We start from the raw sequence: 23,733 nt of genomic DNA, 5'->3' as shown, positions 1-23,733 counted from the left end.
ACCTGCTGCTTTGGCATGTTCCTAGCAGCGTTTTCCTTCATTTCTGCCTTTACGTGTGGACGGGATTATTTTCATTTTTTTTATTAAACGGAAAATCTCCGTTTTCAAAAATACCCCTGTACGTAGCCTGTATGTATAAGGTCTATAGAAACATCATCCTTTGGCTCCATTGGTCTTTGAATTTGTTAAACTTTTTAAATACAAGTTTATTATCTCAGTTACAAACTTGAAGTCATATTGAATGCAACGTGAGAGCTGAGAGATCAGGCTGTGAATATTTGCAGACAAACAACACTTTACTTGAAGTTAATGACAAAGCACGGCGCGTTATTTCTAAACGCAGGTTTCGCTCCAGCCATGTTTGCGAGCCTAAATAAAGCTAAAAATAGAGTGGGACCTCCGTGTTTATTGACCCGATAGTTCTCCCATTGTTTTAAAATTCATATTTAAATCTCATGACACGTTCAGAAAAGATTCTGTTGAATTGTAAGTTTTTCCAATCACTTTATGGTGATTTTTTGTCACATTTTTCAGTTTTTAATGCTGTTTTTTTTTTTTTTTTATCCTTGCCCCTATAAATATAGTTTTACTTACTTAATTACTTTTTTTAAGTAAAGTAAAGAGTGAATACATCCTTCAGCCCTGGTTTTAAGTGTGTTTTCTGAGTAGCCAAGAAGTTTCCGTTTTAATGACGATTTCATCCTTTCGGCTCTTTACTGTCCATTTTTTTGAGCTCCCTAAAGTGAAATGGTGCAATGGTGCACTGAAGTGTAAATCCCAGTTATCACAGCTCATTAATAACACAAAAGACACAGCAGGACTCGCGCAAAACAATTTAATTACAGATCTGTGAATATTCAATTCCCAGTCACATTTCATGAGGAATGAGGTTTCCCAGAAATAAAAATCGCAAATAAATAGCGAGCTCTTTATTATTGTGGTTAATGAGCCCATAATTAAACGTTAAACAGGATTTAAACATAAACGTTCACACGAGTTTAATACAATTCAAATAGCTTTACTTTTTAATTAAATGTCACACAAGGACTCGACTGCACCCCAAGACACAGGTAGCAAAAATAAAACACTGAATGCTAAAATTTAAATATTGGATTAGAAAAAGAAAAAGGAGAGAAGTTCACCCACAGCTGTGAACTGCAGTCACCTCCCGGCCGCTCATGCTTGCGCACGCTGGCTAAGACGGTAACCCGACACTCCGGTCATCCATGCTGCACGGTGACAGACCAGCACATGTGCAAATCTGAGTGTGCAGTGACAACAAAGTTGGCAGGAACATGAAACTCTCAGTGCTAAATATACACCGCATAGCTGAGTTGCTCACACTGCGGTTTGACTTGTACCATTACATCATTTATATTTAGCTAAACTCATTCACAGGTTTTTATGAATCAGGGGGAATCAGAAGACTGTTGGAATATTTTATTAGTGCTGTCAGTGTAATATTCATAGAATAACTCCCACTGAACATTTCAGAACTTAATGGGTGTCATGTATTGATATATGGCTATGACTGTATCCCAATTCAGGGTCTGCAGCCTTAAAGTACGCAGCCTCAACGATCCTCAAGGGCCTCGTACTTAAAGACCGCTAAGGCCGGAAGTGCGAGGCTTGTGAAATGGGACGGTCTAGCCTCCGTTGCGCTGCCCAGGTTGCCTAGCAACCATGATACTAACAGCTGGAAACGTTTCATACAGCTTTGTTTGACAGAAATGAAGGAGAAAATCTTTTGTTCATTTGTTTGTTTGTTTCTACATGAGCTTTGATCATTCTCCGTAAGATTAAGCTCAGCTATTGAACGGCGTATATTTTAAAGTAAAGGCTTTAAAACCAAGTTAGTACAAACGTCACTAATGTCATAACTTTGCCGACATGTGGCCAACAGTAATGTTTTAATGTTCTTCGTTATTAAACATTTGCACATAAATAAGTGACATAATATTCAGTACTTACTTAAAGTTTACTCTTCAGGCGCCCCTCATCCGCCGTTTTTTTCGGCAAAATTATCCACACCCACCGCTGCGCTATGCATTCTGGGATATGTTGGGCCACGAAGTCTACACCGCCACGTCCTTAAAATTCAGGGAAATGAAGGACGCATTTGAGGGCCGCATTTCGAGCAGCCTTCGAATTGGGACAGCCTTCGTCGCGTCGCGGTGACGTAATCGGCCTTAAAATGCGGCCTTTAAGGCAGTGTTGCCAACTTAGCGACTTTGTCGCTATATTTAGCGAGTTTTCAGACCCCCTAGCGACTTTTTTTCCAAGAAAAGTCGCTAAAAAAAGACGTGAAAGCGCATATCGCTTTTACTCTCAACAAGCAGCGGGTGCTGTAACGCAGTCAGTTCTTCTTTTACTCTTATGCTGTTTTGTGGATCAGGTTTAAAACTACTTATAAACACACACACACAAAGTAACTCCACCAGAGTGCCTATTTCGGGTCACTTTTGCCGGTCCAAGCCCAGATAAAGGAGCAGAGTTGGAATTGTGACATTAAAAAAACAATAATTGCTAAAAGAAATTTAATTTGTAGTTCTAAATAAATTCTAACTGCATTTAGGACGTTTTTTGCTCACTTTATGTCTCGTCCACGATGTTATTTCTCTCTCCAGCAGCGTAGGTTACAATGACATTAGCATGACCAATTATGCAAATTAGGTGATGACGTCATTTAGCGACTTCTAGCGACTTTTAGGACAACCAATAGCGATTTTCCTTACTGAGGAGTTGGCAACACTGCTTTAAGGCTGCAGACTCTGAATTGGGATACAGCCCCGGTCTTAATGTGATAACTTTTGAACCGGATGTTGTTGTCCGAAGGAGGCCCCGTTAAGTGACTAGTTGTCAGATCGACAGTATTCAATAAAGCAAGATAAAGACCGTGCTTTATGTCCTGATTTAATTCAGAGTGCTCAGCCTAATTCAGTAATAAGGTGGGCACACAACAATGGGTTTGAACAGAAATGTTACATTTTTAAAAGTTCAGTGAATTAATAATAATAAATAACGAGGCTTTGGTTGTTTGTGTCTCTAAATTGAGGAAATATTCATTAAGGTTTTATTAATTATAAGGTTGTTTTGTCATTAATTGTATTTTGTTTGTTTTTTCTGACGGTATTTTAAAACTTCAAGCAAAGTGTTGGATTTTTTGAAGCAGTTCAATGAATTCGTGTTTATCCAGCACAACATCCTGTGCAGAGAGACTACCGTGGGGCGGACTCGGTAACATCCCGAGGAGTGGCGCCGGCTAACATTCACGTGCTTATGATCAACCTTCAAGCCTATCCTGGGCCTTCTACAGCGTATCTTTTGACTTGTGGTGAACATTTCATACATGATATGATGAGCAATACAAAGAATGCGGGTAAGTATTCTAGTCACAGGATTACTGCGTCTCTTTCTCACGTCCACTGAACATAAATATCCGTGACAACAAATAAAATGGAGCATAACTGTGTCACATAATGATTGGTTTGTGCATGTGTGTGTGTGTGTTTTTATTAACAGTGCCAGGATGATGAATGGTATCTGAAGTGGCTTTAATGTACATGACTGTTATTCAGATTCGCGGCAGTGTTAAAGATAATTCTCTCAGTAAATGGCCTTGAAACGGAGATCATGATAAAGTTAAGCGTTTTTTTTGTTTGTTTGTTTGTTTTTTACATCATCCAAGCATCTGGGGAAAAAAGTTTGTTTATTGTAGCAAACTCGCATCATAAATGAGCAGATTTGTATCAAAAGCTGATCAGAAATGCGAGTGCCAAATGTGTAGGTGCGTTACCTGTGTAACACATGTAAAGGCCAATTTCTGAAGCACTATGCACCAGTATATGTTAAGCCCTAATGTGTCGGTGTGTTTGGAGTTTTGTGTGTGTGTGTGTGTGTGTGCAAGCGTGTGAGAGAGAAACTAGTAATCAGTTATGCATTAACCCTGTGCTGTATAAAAGGCCTTGTAACCAAAGGTGTTTTCTCCGCTGTAGGCCACGTACAGAAAGCCGTCCTCGTCCTTCTCCTTGTCGTACAGCTGGCCCATCGTCAGACTGAAACACAGTAAAAACCGAATAGTTAGATAATGCACAAAACTAGAGATGGCACGATACCACTTTTTTATGTCCGATACCGATACCGATATCATAAATTTGGATATCTGCCGATACCGATATGAATCCGATATAGTGTGTTTTTTAATCAATAAAACATTTTTTTAATATCTTGCTGCATTTTGTATAAGTTTATACTCAAGTTTAAATAAATAACAACACTAAAGCTATTCTGTTATACCTGTATGTAAAAAATACACTGCACCCAAATTATTTCATAGTTCAGCAACTGATCAATCTAATAAACTTAAACCTGCTCCATCCTCCCTATTCTGGTATTTTAAAGAGTACTTAGCAGAAATATTAAGCAACCTAACTAATAGGGTTGCAAACTCCCAGCAAAAAACAAACAAACCACCCTCCACCTCATGATGCTTAATCGATGTATTCAAATTTAATTTGATGCAGGGGAAAAATGCACAGAAATAAATTATTTTTCAAGAATAATTAAATAGATTCAACATCTTTCTTCAACAGAATTGCAGACTGCACAGATGGTATCTTCCCAAAGGAAAAAGTACTATAGCTTACTAGGGTATATTAGACTTAACAGTTACTATATACAGTAATGGACTTCTATATATTTTACATCAGATTAAAACTTTGGGTGTAAGAGTCAGATAATTATTTATTAAAAGCTCGACATTTTAAATGAAAATAAGAAAGAAAAGTATGTCTTTGTGCCCCCTTTTCCCTGTTCGTGCCCTATCGGCCCCCCTGGCTAAACTTTGCTAGATCCACCCCTGCACAGTTACCAGCCGTCAGCTGCGTAGAAAAAGATCCTGTGTAGAAATAATATTAAATAAATTCTAACAACAGCTTATCAAGCTTAATAGTGCTGCTGTTGTTCAGCCGCTGGTTTCCTCTTTCTGGTGAGAAGTGGGCCAAAAACTAAGAAGAGAGACGGACTTGCAACAGAAAAGCCGATCAGCTGATCATTGATCAGTTTCATGATTGAAGTAGCAGCAGGAGAGAGAGAGAGAGAGGCAGTCGCTCCTAATATCTGTTGTTAAGCTCAACGTGGGAATGCTTTACAGACTTTCAGAGATGAACTTACACACTTGCTTTACTTCTCTCTGGGAAAACTTCCTCGGAGATGAAATGCTGGTTTGCTAGCAAGGCTACAAACACACACAGCCACTCTATCACATGATGCATACTGCAGCAACGTGCTACGGTTACGAGCCGAGTTATGCCTTGTAGCAAGTTTTGTGAGGTGCTTTTTTGATATTTAATGGATCGGATTACATTTTTTATTTCTCACCGATATCCGATCCAGTAATTTGGGTCAGTATCGGACCGATACCGATACGTAATATCGGATTGGTCCATCTCTACACAAAACAGAGTCAGTCATGTCTACAGGCTTTACCTAAAGACAGATTCGACACCATTGCATTACTGCGCCGAGTGTTTATGCCACCTTCATCTTTTTGTTTTGAGAGGTCATGAGTGTGAGCTTCTGAATAACATGCTGGAAGACGGCTGTCGGATATCCTGGTTTCTGACTCTAATCATGACCATAATTATTAAATCAACTTTATGTTTTACTCAGTATCATTTCAAACTACTTTGAGTTAGCCCAGTAAGTAATCAGGAACGTGAAGTCGCAGAGTAAATAACCTCAGGAGTCGCCCCCTGCTGGCAATTAAAACAAATGCATATTGTGGAATAGATTCACTTTTAGGCCAACACCGTATAAAAAAAGGCCTGGCAACAAACAGAAACTCCTCGGCCATGGAAACCCGTATCATTAAGCTCCTGGTGCACAGTTAATGTGCTGATGCCACAGGACTGAAATTCAATGAGACTGAAAACCGGATTCAGAAGCTGAGCCTGAGGTGTGGCCCAATATGTGCATTCTTTATATACAGTGCACAGATATATCAAAATCCTTCTTGAAGCAACTGTCACCACTCTATAGTGACCTTGGTAATTCCACCCAGCAGTTATTTGGGCAGCTCCACCCTTTAAATGGAGGAACAGATATAAAAGTAATTTGAAACTGTAATCTAAGTACCAGGATTTAACTGCATGTACCGAGCTTTTGTAGACACGAGTTGATATGTGATGTTAACTTGTCTGTGGTTTTGGGCGTTTGACAATCATTCTAGCAAATGTTCCTCCTCAGGGTTCATACGGGAGATCTGTGGATAGACCCACTGCCCACCCAAAAGGGCAAACCTGCTATGGGCTAGCCTAGTTTAACCCTCAAGGCCCAGATCGTGGTTTTCTGTGGGGAACCAATGATGGGTTTGCCTGCAGAAAACCTGCACTTTTCACACTGTTCAAAGTAAAACTGCAAAAGCAGAACTGCACACCGTGTGCCTTTAAAGTAAAAGTTAGCTGCAGCGTTTGCTTTAAAGGTGGGAACTGTGTCGATTTTACAACAACAACAACTAGTAATTACTGAGAATTACCTGGGACATCTGCCAACCAGTCTAGCATTACACGTTTCCCTAGCAACCAGTGGTTATATCATGTCAAATATGACAAAGACTTGAGCAATGTTAAGCCCTACTGTGCCGGTGTGTCTAAATTTCATTAGACTCGCTGTCAAATCTGATAAAAACTACACGTCGTCTGTATAATAGCGTCAATGGGAGCGTGAGGTTGAGAGGTCATGAACATGAACGTTCCTCACAACAGCTGATTTACGTGTGGAATAAATTCCTCATAAAAAATTATTCTAAACGCAGCTGATGAGTTGCAAAACAGGGAATCATATATTTGTTAGGGGTCAGCGCTGAAATAGATCCACTTCAGTGATTGTACATCAAACTCCAGGAGCATTTCACACCAACACTGGCCCAGAATACATTAAATTCCTTAATAAATGTTTCTGATTTACTGGTTGTAAAATCAGTGCCTGGTGTAGCTCCACAGCCTCACGTCAGCACTCGCTGTGACACAAATACCCAACAACAACATGCTGTTGTAGGCGGCTCACAAAGAAAGCAAGGACACTTGGTAAGAAATACATCCCTTTGAGCCAGACTGAAGCCAGACCCTCTACTCTTTCTTACATTTGGTGTTTTGTATTTAATGCTTAATGTTTTTTTTATTTGCAAATGTTTGAGTTTTAAAAATAAAAAAGAGCCGCTAGTGGTTCTTCCTTCTGGTTCCATTTATCAAAGCTGTGGACTGTAGGAGCTGTGCTGCTGAAACATCTTTGACATCCTCTTGCTAAACAACTACTTGGAGCAACCACATCAGTAGAGACGATGCCAAAAAACGTTGTCCCAGAGCCCCAGTCTTTTTTGTGGAACTGGTTCTAGATTTGGCTCCAGCATTATTGCTTTGTTAGTGAAGAGGTGGCATATGTCTTCCTGTTAACAGGGAGTTTGTCCTCCCCACTTTTGTCAAGTGCTTCCTGATAGGGGGCTTTGTGATTGCTGGGGTTTCTTTCTAATAATGCAGGGTCTTAACCTCACAATATGAAGCACAATGAAGTGACTTTTGTTAGAAATTGGTGCTATATAAGTAAAACTGGATTTCATTGAATAAACTACGAATAGATGAGAGACTTTCACGCTGCCTTATGAAAGAAAGTACAGGAGCATAAAGAGCTTAAAACAGCTTCTTCCCATCGACCATCAGAAAACTGCTGATCCCTGTGCAATATCTACCTTAAGTGCAAAGCACTATAGTAAAAATAATATATGGTGGAGAGTGATGTGTCATGATTTATAAGACGAATCATCGTGAACATAATTCAATGACCACTAACAGTTACGGTGGACAATAACACTTCCACGTTAAGTTGCGCTGATGAACTGAATTATTTAACATTAGCTTCACCACTACGTGAGCTACCTGGATATTTGTTGCCTCTCTGAAAGGACTGTGACAGCGAGCTCTGTCTGTCTGGGTCAATTTGAGGAATTTACATACACATTACCTCCTCTCTTCATTTCTTGTGCTTTTTCATGGTCTTTTATGGTTGATGGTGTAGCCACAGAAGAGAATTTTCTTCGAATACATACACAGTGTTGGGGAGTAACGGAATACATGTACCGCCGTTACGTATTTAAAATACAAAATATGAGTAACTGTATTCCGTTACAGTTACCGTTTAAAAAGGTGGTATTTAGAATACAGTTACTTTGTTGAAATAAATGGATTACACGGCGGTACTTCCCTGTTTCATATTGTGGCGGGTCAGGACTGTTTGGGTTTTGTTTGACAGCTACGTTCTGTTGTTCCAGGCGGCAGCGTTGCGGTTGCCATGGTTACAGGGTGACGCTCTCTCTCTCTCTGCGTGTTTCCTGGGTGAGAGAGGCCTTTTTGTTGTTGTTGTGCTAAGCTAATAGGCAGAATGCTACAGGTATAGCTCTAAAGAATGTAGCATCATGGGCAGTGTAGTCCGTGCTGCAGGGAGAATGGACTGCCATACCCGTTATGTGTCTGTGAGCGAGGGAGGGAGAAAAAGGAAAAGTACGAGCTGTCATCGAGCAAAAACGGGAGCTGGAAGCATGTAAATATAATAATAACCACTGCAGCCAAGAAGAGAGCCTGACGAACCCAGTTGTAAGTAAGCTATTAAGACTCGACTGTACACCGTGTTCGTGTTTTCCTCCAAAAACAATAAGTTCTGTTGGAGCAGCCTTTCAACGCCTCTCTCTGTCTCTCGCTAGCAAAGTTGACCCAGACAACAAAGTAAAGCTAGTTTTCGGCTACGAGCCGACACAGAACCCACCGTATTAGCCAGAGGTCCCTTTACTACGGTTCGGAGCTGCGGACCTTCAGTAACAGTAATAAATCACAGCAATAGTACATTCATGTAGCTGTAAACAGCATGATAATATATTAAGTAATCCAAAGTATTCAGAATACGTTACTCTCATTGAGTAACGTAACGGAATACGTTACAGAATACATTTTGGGACATGTATTCTGTATTCTGTAATGGAATACATTTTAAAAGTAACCTTCCCAACACTGTACATACAGTATCACTGTTTTTAGTATTTACAGCTGTTTAGCGCCGGTAGGACATGTGACCCAAGGGCAACTAAACACAGGACAGCAAAGTGTCCAAAGAGGAGCAGTGTTTACACAGACATGACTTCTTTCTGGTGAATGGGAGCAACGCACAAAACTTAGAGGAGAGAAACAAAGTATCGACGCTATCGCACTAGTATCGCTCCAATACCAATACCAGCGCTGGTATCGATACTACCGATATTTGGATCGATCCACCCTTGACGCCACCGAACCTTCTATAATATTCACCTACCTCTATTATTTCCATCTATTCCACTGTTTACCCATACCATTGATAAAGCTGTTAACATTAGGATTAACCTCTATGTACTTGGTGTTTTTAATTATGATGATATATTACTCTTTTATTCTTGTTCATGTTTGTCTGTATACACCAAGTTCAGCTGTGCTTCCAGTTTCTTTGTTTACTTAACCTTACAACAACCATGAAGCTTAAGAAATACTTCTACATACGATCCTGCTCATCAGTTACACAAGATGAACGGTTAAACAAATTTTAGGTAACACACAGTGTGCACATTACAGCTTTGATAACGTCAGGCTGTTGATCCAGGGTAAAATGTGACTAACAGATTTTAAACATATTTATTTTTATATATTTATTGCAGAAATTTTGCTGTAACTATGTAATGAATTCTGGCAATACGGCCAAAAACCACTAAACTCGAATCAGTTCATTCTTGGTTCCCAGGAGACATCTGAGTGAGGAGAACAAATGCTAAAAAAATCAACGTAACTCACATTTCTTTCTTAAGCTACAACTACAGAGCACAATTCATGCAATTCAAAGTAAATATTTATTTCAAAGGTATTGTTAAACTCAAAAAAAGTTCAAATCATCTAACACATTTACATTCAATAAAATTATTGAGAAGAATGTGTTGGCACAAGGTTTTTTGGTCTCTGTGGTGCACGCTCATGAGTTTGGCCTTTAAATTTAGTAACTTGCTGCAGAACTGCAGCAAGTTACTAAAGCAAGTTACTGCTGTTTTTCCTTTCCAGTCACCTTTCTCACTCACTATGTATTAACAGACGTCTCTGCATTGAATCATATCTGTTATTAACCTCTGTTTCTCTTCCACAGCATGTCTTTATCCTGTCTTCCTTCTCTCACCCCAACCAATCACAGCAGATGGCCCCGCCCCTCCCTGAGCCTGGTTCTGCCGGAGGTTTCTTCCTGTTAAAAGGGAGTTTTTCCTTCCCACTGTCGCCAAAGTGCTGCTCATAGGGGGTCATATGATTGTTGGGTTTTTCTCTGTATCTATGAAGCGCCTTGAGGTGACTTTTGTTGTGATTTGGCGCTATATAAATAAAATTGAATTGAATTGAATTGAATTGAATAGAACGCAGCGCACTCTCACCTGGACTGGGGGACCGTTTTGTCAACGAAGAGGAAGATGGCTTTCTCTGAAGGCAGCTGGATGCGTTTCCTGATGATCCACATGAACTGGGCCACAGTGATGTCAGAGGGCACCAGGTACTTCCTCTTATCTATGTCCACTATCTGAGAGCCAGAAACCTTCTCCACTATCACCTGGAGTGCACACATTAACAGACAAATGCATTCTTACACACTGTGGTCATGCTCTGTGTGGGCCACAAATCTCCCAATACTGTAGCAAACACCTGCACTCCCTATCAGAAAGCTTCTGGATGACCATTAAGCTTAGCCTTACAATAATGTCTGTGAGTGAAGTTGTAAGAACATGTGTCACCAGTAAGCCCTCAGCAGCAAGGTACTTGTAAGGTTTTAATGTGTGTCACAATCCACGCATGTTTTTATTGCATTTGCAATTTTCACTGGCTGAATGCAACACTAAACCATCACAGAGCCATAACTGTGGCCCATCCCAGCTGCCGAGAGGTAGAGTGTGCCCAGGCTGTGACGCACAACATCTTTAAAGGATTCAGACAAAGGAGGGAAAATCCCACTGCACAAGGGACAAGGCTGAAAACTAATTTTAAATTTTGATCTCTGGGGTCCTCGTGTTCTACTGCATTAGAGACAGACATGACTAGTAATCACTGCATGGGCTTAGGAATACATTAGTAAACCATGGTCAATGGAAAAAATAGACAAACTGAACAGATAGGCACTCTGCTGGGGCCTAACTTAATTAAGACAGACTGAGGAGAAATGGAAAGTTGTCCTGTGGTCATTTTCTGCCCGGATAGGCAGAAGAAAATGGATGGTGGTCTGGTCAATCAGAATCTCAAATTCTTTATGGAAACCATGAATGTTGCATCCTCCAGGCTAAAGATGAGAGGGACGGGCCTACAGTTCTGCTTATTTAAACAATGTCAGAGGACTGCACATTTACCCAATCCTGATGTGATTTTAGCAGGATTTGGGTAACTGCCCTCCCCCACAACTCACCGGTACTCTGTCAGGATATTTGTTGCGTATTTTGGCTGACTCCACACATCGGTGCTCTGAAGGAGAGACAGGAAACAAACAGGAAGTCAGAGATTAAAGGGCTGAGCGAGGCCTCTTGGGATTCCTCTGGCCTTTCAAGCCAAGGCTAGTCAGATCTATCGGCTCAAATGCACATTCAAGCACAGCATTAAGGTTGACTGCAGTTTACGCAGACAGAGCGGCGGATGCCTTCTAACATCAACTCACAGTGTGATCATGTGTGTTAAAGTGGACACTTAAAGGCATTACTGTCACAGATCAGTAGTAAGTCACATCAGCAGCTTTTATTAAGTGATTATTATATCAGGAGGAGAAAAGAGCATCTATTGGAGGAAAGAGTGCGTGCAGCAGGGAAAACGATGAACAGAGGTCAGAGAGGATGAGGTGATGGGTGAGAAGATGTGTGCTTCATTTAGGTGCACACTTTCATTAGCCCAGTTAAGAGGCCTACTTTTGCTGTGCGTTTCTTTAAAAAGGAACCTCGAGGTTATCTGAAGAGAGTATGGAGACAGAGGCTGAGGAGCAAAGCCGTTCCAGCAATCTAAATTTGGAGAGAACTTTACACCAAACTCAGTTCCAAATTCTGGCACATTATTAATAAACATAATAACACTTACACTGTTTGTGTTAGGTGTTACCAGCTCTGAATCACTGAGGAAGCCCTCTTCAGTACCCATTTAAGTTATAAGGCCTAGTTAAATAGACCCTGGAGGGGGTTACCCAGCAGCAGCAACACAAAAAGTTGTAGCCCTACTGCATACAGCCGAATTTGCCACAACAGTCCCTGACAGCTTTTAATCGTGTCATTACCACAGGGTTTTAAGTAGTGATTACATATAGGCAAAGCAACATTAAATTGTGGGATTTTTAAATGCACTTTGGTTAAGAACATGCATGCAGTGGAAAAACACATTTCAGGGTAGGATTGATTGGATGCATCAGGGATATTGAAAGGTGAGCCGGATTTTGACAGCGGTCATAACACTTGCAAGAATAATCTTAGCATTAGTTGCTAGCCATGCAGCATCAGCCATCATGGATTTATATGCTGAGGCAAGCAATACATTTCTACACCTATATGGGATGAGATGGCAACAATGGATGCGGAGAGAAAGACACAGAACGGAGGGTGCGTGACATGACAAGATCTCTCGTTTCATAACAATCCAAACCCCTTTACCGAGGGAATGGTCCTCTTTAAACATCCATTTCATCTTTGCTGGATCCCCGCACTGACGCGTGACGGCAGGGTCGAAAGGCGGGCTTCTGAATCTGCGGATAATGTCCAAAAATCCAGACAAAAGCGGTCAAAACAAAACGTCAACAACCCCGCTGAGCCAGGAGCTTTCAGCTGTCCGTCTATCAGGGAGGTGACGTCACTGTCTGACACAGGGGAGGTGCTGATGGTTTTGGTGCTGCCTTCAAGTGCTCTCAGTCCAGCTACGAATGGCAGGGTGTCAACCATAAGGTCCGGGGGCCATCTTCGGCCGGGCAAAGAGTGTAATCAGGCACATTGGGGGGTTTTGGAAAATGTGAAAGATGACAAATATTGGACTTTTAACTGTATTTTCATACCTTTTACAGCTTTTCCCACCTCATAGCCCTTCATAACAAAGTAATTAAGTAACAAATAAGCAATTAAACGATGCTCTACTAGAGCAATTTATTGATTTGCAAAAAGTTCACAGACAAAAAATAAAATAAAAAATTAACAACTAAAACTTTCTGTTATATAATTATAGAACAGCCTGGGCAATGAGATAGCAGAATTGCTTCTCTAATTTTACACATGTATTTTTTTTTTTTTACAATATAAGCCCAGAATCATTAAGGCTGGTGTTACTTTTTTACTAACTACAGTAAAAAAAAACGTTATCATGTAGAAAAACCGATTTGGACTTTAAATGTGCAGTTAAACCTCTGGTCAATGACAATAAACAGAGTTTCACTCATCTGGCCCACTTAAGATCAAAGTGGTCTGCATGTGGGCCACAATGTAAAATGAATTTGACATTGGTGTTAATGCATAATGAACCCATCCAACCATCCATAATAATAATAATAATAATAATAATAATAATAATAATAAACACAAAATTATCTTTAATGATTATTTATTTTCTATTGTGTACAATTATATATTATGTAGCAATTAATGTCTTATTTTAAGATGAAAACTACCACACAGAACTTCATTATGTGACGTCATAGTGAAAAATAAAGTATATTTAGATTGGCATGTAAAGGGAAAATGCAAAATGAACAGAAAGTGATAGAAAAAACCCAACAGACATGTGTTCGCAGACATACCCAACTGAAAACATAGGCAAATACAGGAAGTGGCCTGAAACGGGTGCAAATTGACAAGATGCAAAATGACCAAGGCACAAAGTAAGAGACACAAAACTGCCTCAAAGAGAAACTAAAAAATAATCAGAGATCCCCGTAGCCTCAAAAAGATTGAAAAAAAAAACCTCTGCCCCAGGTGCTCCTCACCGTGCTGGTATCGCGTGAATGCAGCACAAACGCGAACACTGGCAGCCATGGTAACCGCCAGACGCTAAGCTAGGAAGGAACATGGCGCGGTACTTGGTGCTAACATAAATAGCATGTTAATTCACTGTGTTTTTGACCAGTGCCCTACTAGAGTCACTTCATTACGGAAGCGGTTAGATGACTAAGGGATAATTTGTGCTTGCTTAGCATTTTATTGTCGGTTTGCCCACGCTGATCCTCCGAGGGCTTTCCGTCGGTTTAGCATCTTTGCTATCTGGAAGACTGAGCTGTTCATACCTCCAGCACACTTATGGCTTTCTATGAGGTGTACTCTCACCCGGCTTTGATTCGGTACAAAACGAGCGTGTGCACGAAAGCCACGCTGTTCCTGGTTGTGGTTCTGTGCCTCACCTACATCCCGCCTCTGCTGGTTGCTTACAGGAGCCAAGGTACATTTACGGTCCAGAAACTCTACATGCGCTCTAAAAACTACACCCTTTAACAGCCACACATGCCACGCTAATAGAAGCAAAATATTTGTTTGCACGTCACTCGTGGAAAAATACCCGGGTTGCGCCACGCCATGGAATTTTCATAGATAATAATGTTAGCTGGTAAAGCAAAATCCAGTGGCACTTCCTCTATTCTCCCAAGTCTGCTAGGTATCAAAGCATGGCAAAACTCCCGATTGAAGCTTTTATACACCTATTAAGATTCATTTTGCACTATCAGACTTCATTTATCTCTGTCTGGAATCACAGGCTCCCTGTTTCTCTTATTGCTCTCGTATGACTGTGAAACACATGTTAAAACGCTTAATTCATGTCTGCTTTAAACAGAAAACACGTAGAAAGCATTGTACGTGGTTGTTTGATTGCATCACAGGTTGTAATTATTTTTCACGTTTATTATTACAACTGATAATCGAGTGGTTGGTGGTGTCCATGTGTAAAATGACAACAGAGTTGAAAACAGAAGCCTTCAGTGACATCATCAAGCTGCTTCTGTTTTCTAAATGAGAATCATTTAAGAAAGGAAATTTAGTATTATTGTCACTGACTTTGAATACAGCATGGTTGTTGGAGCCAGACCGGCTGATTTGAGTCTTTCAGAAACTGCTGATTTACCGGAATTTACTGGGATTTCCCCACACAAATATCTCAGCTCCAGTCTCTTGACCTCCAAGGAGTGGTCCAGCAATTTATTTATTTCAAATGGGTGTTAGTCTGATTTATTTTGCATATGTTTGTAATTGCTCCTTGTTCTCATACTTGTTTTTAATTTTAGGTTTTTGGATAAAAAGGAGCACTTATGAGGAACAGCCAGTTGTGAGATTCCAGTATCAGACTCTGCTTGTTGCAGCAACCAGTACTAGGGGAGAATATGTCGCCTGGAGCACCTTCCCCCAACTTAACAACATGCTAGGAGCCAACCTCCGGATTCCTGCTGTCACTGTAAGAATGTGTTCACAACACGCCACTCAAATCAGCACGATGCTTAAGTTCTCTGGTAACAAACTACAGCAGAATCGATCCTGTTTTAATAGAAGACATGATATTTAAGTAATGAACTAAAGCACTGTGTTCACAGTTGATTTTTTTGAGCAGATGACTGGATTGGATTAGATGAGATTAGACAGGTGATTAGAGTTTATGCTGAAATCAGAATTTAGAAGTAAGAAACTTGGCCGGCGTGTAAGCTTCATTTTCGTGCTCATTCTGTGTATTTGTGAATGGCGCTTGTGACCAAAGTGGCTGTTAGTGAGTGCATCAGTGTTTTTCATCAGTAGGACCCAAGTAGCAACTTACGGGGCTGAGAAATTAAGTTAAGGCCAAAACATGCAGTTCCCCTGATTCCCTTTTGGGGCCTTCTCAAAGAGTAAGAGAGTCTCCATAGACTCCCATTTAGTGCTGTGGGGAGTTTTTGTCAATGTCACAAGGTTGTTGTTGAATTTCATTTATGTGACTGAGCCGTTAGCTTGCTTTGAATTAGGAGGCAGCTTTGTTAAGGCGAGTGTGTCCAGTGAAGCAATGTTTTTCAGGTGGGCCAGTTAAATGTAAATTTTGCTCGTTTATCTCAGGATGGTGGTGCATGAGATGCAGCTTCTTGTTCTTGTTTTTAGTAATTATTAAATTTATTTAATGCAATATCAATATTTGGTGTCCCCATGTTGATACAAAACTACCTCACAAAATCAGTCACTATAGAATAGCTGCAGATTTTGGCATTTATGTATTGGTTTAACATTTTTCAGCTCCAATACGAACTTGTAATAAATGTACAAAAACATTAGGTAAGTCTGCATTGTACTGAAAGGCCTCACATGGCAATTACTTTGATTTTCTTATTTCATACAATAATTAATGATTTCACTGTGTGTGATACATTAGAAATGTCAATTATGTTATTTTTCCTTGTAGTCCAGTTGCTCAGTGAGCAGTTTGAGTTTACTGTCATTGAAAAGCTGGAAAACGTATTAAGTAGCAAGCCCTGGTTTAAAAAAGTGTCCGTTCCTGCATAATAAACATCATGTTTGTTACTGTTTATACTGAACAGTGGACAGATATGATTTTTTTTACTTTTAATAACAGTAGAGTCTGCTTTGTTCTTCTGTGACTGCACTTTGCAGGTGAGAGAAGAGGACCAGAACCAGGATGGGAAACTGGACCTCCTGGTCTTTCAGCTGCAGCTTCCTCTGAAACCCAATGAGCAGGTGTACAGCATTCAGCTGCTGCTCACCTTCAGCTACCAGCTCTTTGTATGTATCCCACAGCATTACCCACTCGCACAGACACTCCATGAATCTGTTAAGCTAGTTAGTGCAAATTAAAGGTTGCACATTGGGCCATAAATAACATGGTTCACCACTAAAGATGCTCCAAAAAGGCACCAACAGCAATAAGATGGCCAAGAGGTTTAGATAGTTTAGGTTTGACCTTTCCTCTGGACACACCTTTTAATCAGACAAGGCTTTCTACTAACTTTAAACCTGAGAAGGAGCCATAAAAAGTTTATTTCTTTCACTTACGAAACTAATGTTATGAAACGTGATAAAACTTGTGAGGTAATGGTGGGGCTGGAGCTAAGACGCACGGATCACCACGTGATTTTTATCAGTTTTAGTAGCTTTGGGGATTTTTTAAAAGCCTTTTAAGCAGTTTTAAATGTCAATATTTCTCTCACTCTGCCTGCTAAAAATAGAATTAAAGCTGCAAGCAGCGATGAGAGGGCCCCCGCACCCTGGCATATATCCAGGTGCGCTGCGGTTGAGCCATGCTGGACACCTATGCCCACTAGGTGGCGATGGAGAATACCATCTAATGATCTCTGAAGCATATCAGACGTTAGCTGTATCCCAATTCAGGGTCTGTAGCCTTAAAGTACGCAGCCTCAACAATCTTCAAGGGCCGCGTACTTAAAGACCGCTAAGGCCGGAAGTGCGAGGCTTGTGAAATGGGACGGTCTAGCCTCCGTCGCGCTGCCCAGGTTGCCTAGCAACCATGATACTAACAGCTGGAAATGTTTCATACAGCTTTGTTTGACAGAAATGAAGGAGAAAATCTTTTGTTCATTTGTTTGTTTGTTTCTACATGAGCTTTGATCATTATCTGTAAGATTAAGCTCAGCTATTGAACGGCGTACATTTTAAAGTAAAGGCTTTAAAACCAAGTTAGTACAAACGTCACTAATGTCACATAACTTTGCCGACATGTGGCCAACAGGAATGTTTTAATGTTCTTCGTTATTAAACATTTGCACATAAATAAGTGACATCATATTCAGTACTTACTTAAAGTTTACTCTTCGGCCGCCCCTCATCTGCCGTTTTTTTTTTCGGCAAAATTATCCACACCCACCGCCGCGCTATGCATTCTGGGATATGTTGGGCCACGAAGTCTACACCGCCACATCCTTAAACTTCAGGGAAATGAAGGACGCATTTGAGGGCCGCATTTCGAGCAGCCTTCGAATTGGGACAGCCTTCGTCGCGTCGCGGTGACGTAATCGGCCTTAAAATGCGGCCTTTATGGCTGTACACCCTGATTTGGGATACAGCCGTTGAACCACAAGTGAAGACAGGAAATAACCTACTGTGTATTTCCTGTCTCCACTAGGTGGCGCCATAAGTGTGACCTAATATTGGCACACAGATGTCTCTAGACTCGGATCGAGGCTGTGAAGTTTGGGACATACTGGGCGATGTTTAGCTGAGATTTGACAATGTCACGTCCTGTGGCGAATGAGTGAAAATTAGCGTGCCGCCAGGACCACGCCTTTTCATGAAAATTCAAAAGCTTCGCAATTTAACATCACTGAAGCCTTTAGATTGTACTCACCAAAGCTCATGTAGATATGACAAAAACCCTGGGAGGAGTTAGCTAACATACGAGGCCTGAAAATGGACGAAATTGCTGCAAAATTCCACTTTAAATTAAAAATGGCTGACTTCCTGTTAGGTTTAGGTCAATGGGCACCTGGACTTTTTGTTTTTTTCATCTTATACATGTTTACCAAATTTGACTCATGTAGCTCAGCTATGTGTCTGTAGTACTTCTTAATAGCCAGCATCGGTGGCGCTCTAGAGCCATTTTGAAACGCTAAATCTGTAAAATATGTAAATTTTATGTAAATTTTCAGCAGATCTGAGGCGTATGCACAATTTCACGAGTTTTTGAGCCTCAAATAGGCGATTCATTTGCCTGAATATTGATAAACAACAGAGCAGATACAATAACTTCATACTTTTAGTGCTCGGGCCCCAATTATTACATGTGTAAACACATTTTTCCAGACAGGTAATAAATGTTACCTGTTTAATAACAGGTATTTCAAAGTGCTGTAAATAATCAAATGTGGCCTTCAGTGTGACAGCACCAAAGCAGGGCCTTCAGGACCGTCTATGGCTGGTGGTTCAGCTAAAGCAGAGCGTAATATTTGTTGTTGTTGTTGTTTTCCCAGCGGATGTCCACCGTGGTGATGCAGAGTCTGGCATACATGCAGCACTCCTCTTCTGTCCCCGGAGCGAAGCTGTTCATCAGCGGAGACCTGAGGCTGCAGCAGAGAACGCCTTTGCCTCACAGGGGGCTCTACAATATTTATAATGTAAGAGGACACGGGATCACCACCTTTTTCTCTCGCTACACCCTTTAGAGTAGATGAGTGCTTTGCTACCACATTCTGAGCCTGGAGCGGAGCAGAAAGGCACCTTTAAGATCTGATATCCAAAAGGTTCGTGCTTCAGTGGTTAGTGTCATTGTCGTATGCATGTGTTTGGTTTGCTAACAATGTTTGCTAATGTTAAATTAAACACACCAACCACATCCCAAGTGTCGTGCTTTACAAGAAGGGTCATTCACAGCAGAACAGTAGCTTCTTATCTTTTCTGTCTTCTGTAAAGGCGTGTGTTTGTTAAGCACTCACTACCACTGTAACGGCCGACTGAACGCGCTTTTAAACTGGGTGTATACATGGTGTCAGAGAAGCACCTGCTCAAATTTGTATCCATATGGTGTCATTTTTTAGAATATGTGTGACTTAGACATCCACAGCAAATGTAACTCCACATAAAACAAAACAAATCTGCATAAAATACTCCTGAAGTATTTATCTAAAGTTTACTTCAATATCAGAGTAATTCAGCTAGTGATTTTAGCCATCGAAATAACCCCGTATAAAAATATATTTGCAGTACACCATGTATCTTTGCAGTGTCAGTGTTAATACACGCTATGGGGGATGATTATATGTTAATGTGCTATGTTTTCTCTTCCTCCGCGTTGATGCTAAGGTGTCGGCGATCGATGGCTCCAGCCCTTTTGCGAGCGCGTATGACCTCGAGAACATAATCAGGAGCTACCAGAACAGAAACTGTGAGTTGACAAAGGCGCTGCTCTTGTTCGGTTTGATGTAAATTTAGTCAAATTTTGCAAATGTGTATATGTTTTTTTCCTGCCACAGTGACCACAGTGCTGTCCTGCCCGATCCCCGTGTGGACTATAGGACGAGCTGCTGCTGCTCCCTTTGAGCTTAAAGCTGAAATCCGCTACCCTGTGGAGGTCATCAGATATCCTTTTGATAAATACATTAAAATGGACATGTTTGTTTTCACATAGAGTAACCTTCAAAAAAATATATCTTTGAATACTTTCTATGGATAAGGTTTATTTAAGGTGGGACGCTGCAGGCAAAGCATGTTTTTTTTCATGCACTGCTCAATTTTGAGCTTCCGAGGTATTTTATATAGTCTTGTCAGTCCTCTGACATGCTTTTGAGATGGTAATACAAAGGAAATGTCCAGAACACACACTGAGGTGCTTGTTTTACACCTCTGGTGATGCACATGTATGTAAATTACTGTCATTTTCCAATACAAAGCTTTAACAGTTGTTTTCTTACACTCCGACATACTCATCATTTGCATACACCAGAGTTTCCTGTTTTATTCCTGCCTGTATCGTGATGATTCGCATGGTCTTTTTGGCTTTAGAATATGGATTTCATTGTGTATTTTCTGATTCATGAAGCGATAAAGAGAGATCTCAAACACTACCTCTATAAAAACCTTGAACTCATTTGGGGGCGATCCTTCATTTGGACATTTGTGAAACCTCGTAATGTAAAAAATGATTATAAATAATTTAAGTAAACTTTCTGTCAGTATATGTTAGCTCCATGTCTCCAGAAGCCCAGAAACATTTCATAATAAAAAAGAGGTTTATGAGTAAACTTTATCTCATGTAAGTAGACTTTTATTGGACATGTTTTCCACAGCAGTACTGTACATGCATAAAACTGGAAAACATTAACTAACATCATGACATGAAAGTTAGTCATTCGAGGTAAAGGGAGGCTGTAGCAGCAAACCTCTGAATGTTTATTCTCTGGAAAATCTAATATTATTTCCTCTTTACTCAATCAGGCGTCACATAGCTTTGTTGTTCAAAGCACTGTAAAATAATTCTGCAAAATCACTGCGTCAGAAAAAGTAAGTAAAATGAATGTGGTGAGTTAGAATAACATGCAGGAGCTTAATTAACTAAGTGCTTTAATTTAGTTGGTAATTCAGCTCCGTTTGCATGATGTTAACATTTTATGTCAGGAGACTGGGATGTAATTTTCTTTGTCCCATTCAGTGCTTTACTTATTCACATGCTAAACTTTGCTATGAGGCTTTGGGTGAAAGAAAAGTCAGTTAAAATTCAGAAACTTGTAAAACACGAGTAAAGAAAATTTAGAGCACGGATGTTAAACTCATTAAAGTGACTTAAGTGACCTAAACTCATTAAAGTGACTTAAGTGACTTAAACTCATTAAAGTGACTTAAGTGACTTAAAGAACTTTTTTGTCGTTGTAGTTATACAACAAAATTTGTTTGGTAGCTCACAGAGGCCAGCAGCAAAAAAACAAGAAACAGCATAGTAACATAATACAGTCACATTATACAGTGGGCCACATACAGCCCACGCTCCAACGTTAAGTGGGCCAGAGGTGTTAGACTCCCCTTTCTGTCACTGTACAGAGGTTTAACTGCACATTTAATCCTGGAGATGTCTTAATATAAGAATAAGAAGTGCAATTACAACATTACATTTACGTCATTTTTCTGCACAGTAGAGAAACAGATGTGTAAAAGTTAAAAGAAAAAGTTCTGGTAGTTCATTGTTCTAACATGTAATTATCCTGAAAAAAAATTCTGTCATTTAATTGTTTGTGTATTTTATTTAATTCATTTGGTGTATTAAATGTCCAAATGCTGTCCAAAGACATGCAACTTGTGGGGATAGGTTAATTGGATAATCCAAATTGCCACTAGGTGTGAATGTGCGAGTGAATGTGAGTGCGAATGGTTGTCTGTCCCTGTGTGTTGGCCCTGCGACAGACTGGCGACCTGTCCAGGGTGTACCCCGCCTCTCGCCCTATGACAGCTGGGATAGGCTCCAGCGCCCCCCGCGACCCTGAAAAGGATAAGCGGAAGTGGATGGATGGATGGCATTTGGTGTAGTGTGAATGACCTTAAAAAGGTCATTAGTAGTAGCAGAAGCTGTAAACCATGCCAAAATACAGTTAAAAATTAAAAATGTGTGCCGTTGCATTCACATCTGCCAAAGCAGTCCAGAGGCCCAGACTGGAGTCTTTGTTGGGCTGATTCTGATTCTAATGTTTGACACCCCTGATTTTGGGGTGTGGTGTCTAATTTTTGTCATTGTTTCTGCCTTGACTTCTCACTCCACCTATCGCCCCGGCTTCTGGGAAACCATCAAATTTGCCTGGATTCAATATGTCAGCATCCTCCTCATCTTCCTCTGGGTCTTTGAACGCATCCAGAGATTTGTTTTCCAGAACCAGGTTCTGACAACTGTCCCAGTCCCAGTGGGAAAACCCCACATGTCGTGATGGTAATGCTTCGAACTCCTCATGCAGCCTGCCCACAATCTTCTTTTTCCTTGTTCCTCTTTAAACTTCCTGCTGCTGTTGCCTCGCGTGTGTTAACTCAGGTTTACAGTTAGCAGTAAGTGCTGCCCCATCATCGTCCAGAAAACCTGCTTTGGTGATCTGAAACACATTCACACATTAGGACCAGGCAGCATCCTCGCAACACCAGTACAGCCAGCATCCATGTTTGTCACACTGCTGCACATTACATTTTAAAACTGCTTTGATATTTGCTAGAAAGCAGAATCAGTCTGTCTTTTGTTGCACGCAGGAACTTAAAACACAAAAAGTAGTGTCTGAAAGGTTAGACTCATTCAAGGTTCCTTCTTTTGTGCAGAGACAACAGTGCACGTAACGATGATTGACCTGTGCTGGCACAACTCAACAGCTGCCTCTATACGATAAAGCGCACTGAAGGTGTACGACTCACAGATGTCCTGTTATCTCGAACATCCATGGGCGTGGCAGCGTTAAAAACAAACTGTCTGTTGTAGTTAGGAGTTTGGAGATATTTTTTGTGAGGAGTTTCTGTATGAATGAAATCCCATGTAGCAAATCTTGAAGATTTTAAACTTTTTTTTCTTTTTTCTTTACCACCTGAGGAGCAATGGAGCAACCTCTAATAAAGCTGAATAGTTGTTTCTCTGAAAAGTGGATCTTTTTCTTTCTGCTGCTGTTTTCTAGCAACTGTTTAGGAGATATGAGAAGAGTTTGTGCTATCGTGTGAGTGTATGTGGCAGAATCAGCCTTTTGTGTTGTGACATAATGGATAATAAATATTTTTTACAGTTTTAACTATGTGTGTCTGCTTTAACCATAACATGTGTGTGATGATTTCCTAAGAAATGAAAACTAAAACCTGTTTTTTATTTAAAGTATTCAGACTTTTCACGAAGCCATAACCCCAACTCACAACAATATTCATCTTAAGACACTTTATATCATAGGGTTAATAACCAATGATCTAATTGTGAAAGCACTTCAAAGGAGTTCACAACAACCGAGCTAATGGAGGCCTGCCAGTAACCAGAGATCATTAATGTGCAATCCTAGCATGTGAAATACCAGAAGGAACTAAGTGTGAGAAAATGAGATAATGTTAATCATGAGGTTCAAAAGAATTAATGGTTAACCTATCCCAGGGGTCGGCAACCTGCGGCAACAGTTTTTGTTTGCTACATGGATCATTTTAGTTCAGCTGGGTGTCTTTCCTTTTGTTATATTTCTTTAAGAGTTCAAAATGTGTTGATTACATAAATAAAATGT

The 23,733-nt window shown here is 40.4% G+C and overlaps 2 protein-coding genes across 2 annotated transcripts; one reads left to right on the top strand and one right to left on the bottom strand.

The window, feature by feature from the left end:
- Positions 1-821: 821 nt before the first annotated feature.
- On the bottom strand, positions 822-12,943 carry gabarapl2 (GABA(A) receptor-associated protein like 2). The gene is made up of 4 exons (XM_006809096.3): positions 12,719-12,943; positions 11,500-11,555; positions 10,484-10,656; positions 822-4,055 (listed from the first exon to the last, which is right to left on the bottom strand). The coding sequence occupies exons 1-4, from the start codon at positions 12,750-12,752 to the stop codon at positions 3,941-3,943; spliced, it is 378 nt and encodes a 125-aa protein (XP_006809159.1). The 5' UTR covers positions 12,753-12,943; the 3' UTR covers positions 822-3,940.
- Positions 12,944-14,084: 1,141 nt separating this feature from the next.
- On the top strand, positions 14,085-23,231 carry tmem231 (transmembrane protein 231). Its single transcript, XM_087844541.1, has 8 exons — positions 14,085-14,483; positions 15,322-15,488; positions 16,664-16,792; positions 18,994-19,137; positions 19,823-19,904; positions 19,993-20,098; positions 22,266-22,430; positions 22,805-23,231. Exons 1-7 carry the CDS (start codon positions 14,345-14,347, stop codon positions 22,426-22,428), a joined length of 930 nt encoding a protein of 309 aa, XP_087700667.1. The 5' UTR covers positions 14,085-14,344; the 3' UTR covers positions 22,429-22,430; positions 22,805-23,231.
- Positions 23,232-23,733: the final 502 nt, after the last annotated feature.

This window comes from Neolamprologus brichardi, chromosome 7 (assembly GCF_056152115.1).
Source record: "Neolamprologus brichardi isolate AB-2024 chromosome 7, ASM5615211v1, whole genome shotgun sequence".
Classification (NCBI taxonomy): domain Eukaryota; kingdom Metazoa; phylum Chordata; class Actinopteri; order Cichliformes; family Cichlidae; genus Neolamprologus; species Neolamprologus brichardi.
Note: the sequence above shows the minus strand (reverse complement) of the source record. Positions and strands in the feature narration are given on the sequence as shown.

Excerpts from the sequence above, each read along its gene's own strand:
- tmem231 (XM_087844541.1), top strand. The coding sequence starts at position 14,345 with ATGGCTTTCTATGAGGTGTACTCTCACCCGGCTTTGATTCGGTACAAA. Across the intron at positions 16,793-18,993 it reads CCTTCAGCTACCAGCTCTTT|CGGATGTCCACCGTGGTGAT; the intron begins GTATGTATCCCA and ends TTGTTTTCCCAG. Across the intron at positions 19,905-19,992 it reads GAGCTACCAGAACAGAAACT|TGACCACAGTGCTGTCCTGC; the intron begins GTGAGTTGACAA and ends TTCCTGCCACAG.
- gabarapl2 (XM_006809096.3), bottom strand. The coding sequence starts at position 12,752 with ATGAAATGGATGTTTAAAGAGGACCATTCCCTCG. Across the intron at positions 10,657-11,499 it reads AATATCCTGACAGAGTACCG|GTGATAGTGGAGAAGGTTTC; the intron begins GTGAGTTGTGGG and ends TGTGCACTCCAG. Across the intron at positions 4,056-10,483 it reads AAAACGGTCCCCCAGTCCAG|TCTGACGATGGGCCAGCTGT; the intron begins GTGAGAGTGCGC and ends ACTGTGTTTCAG.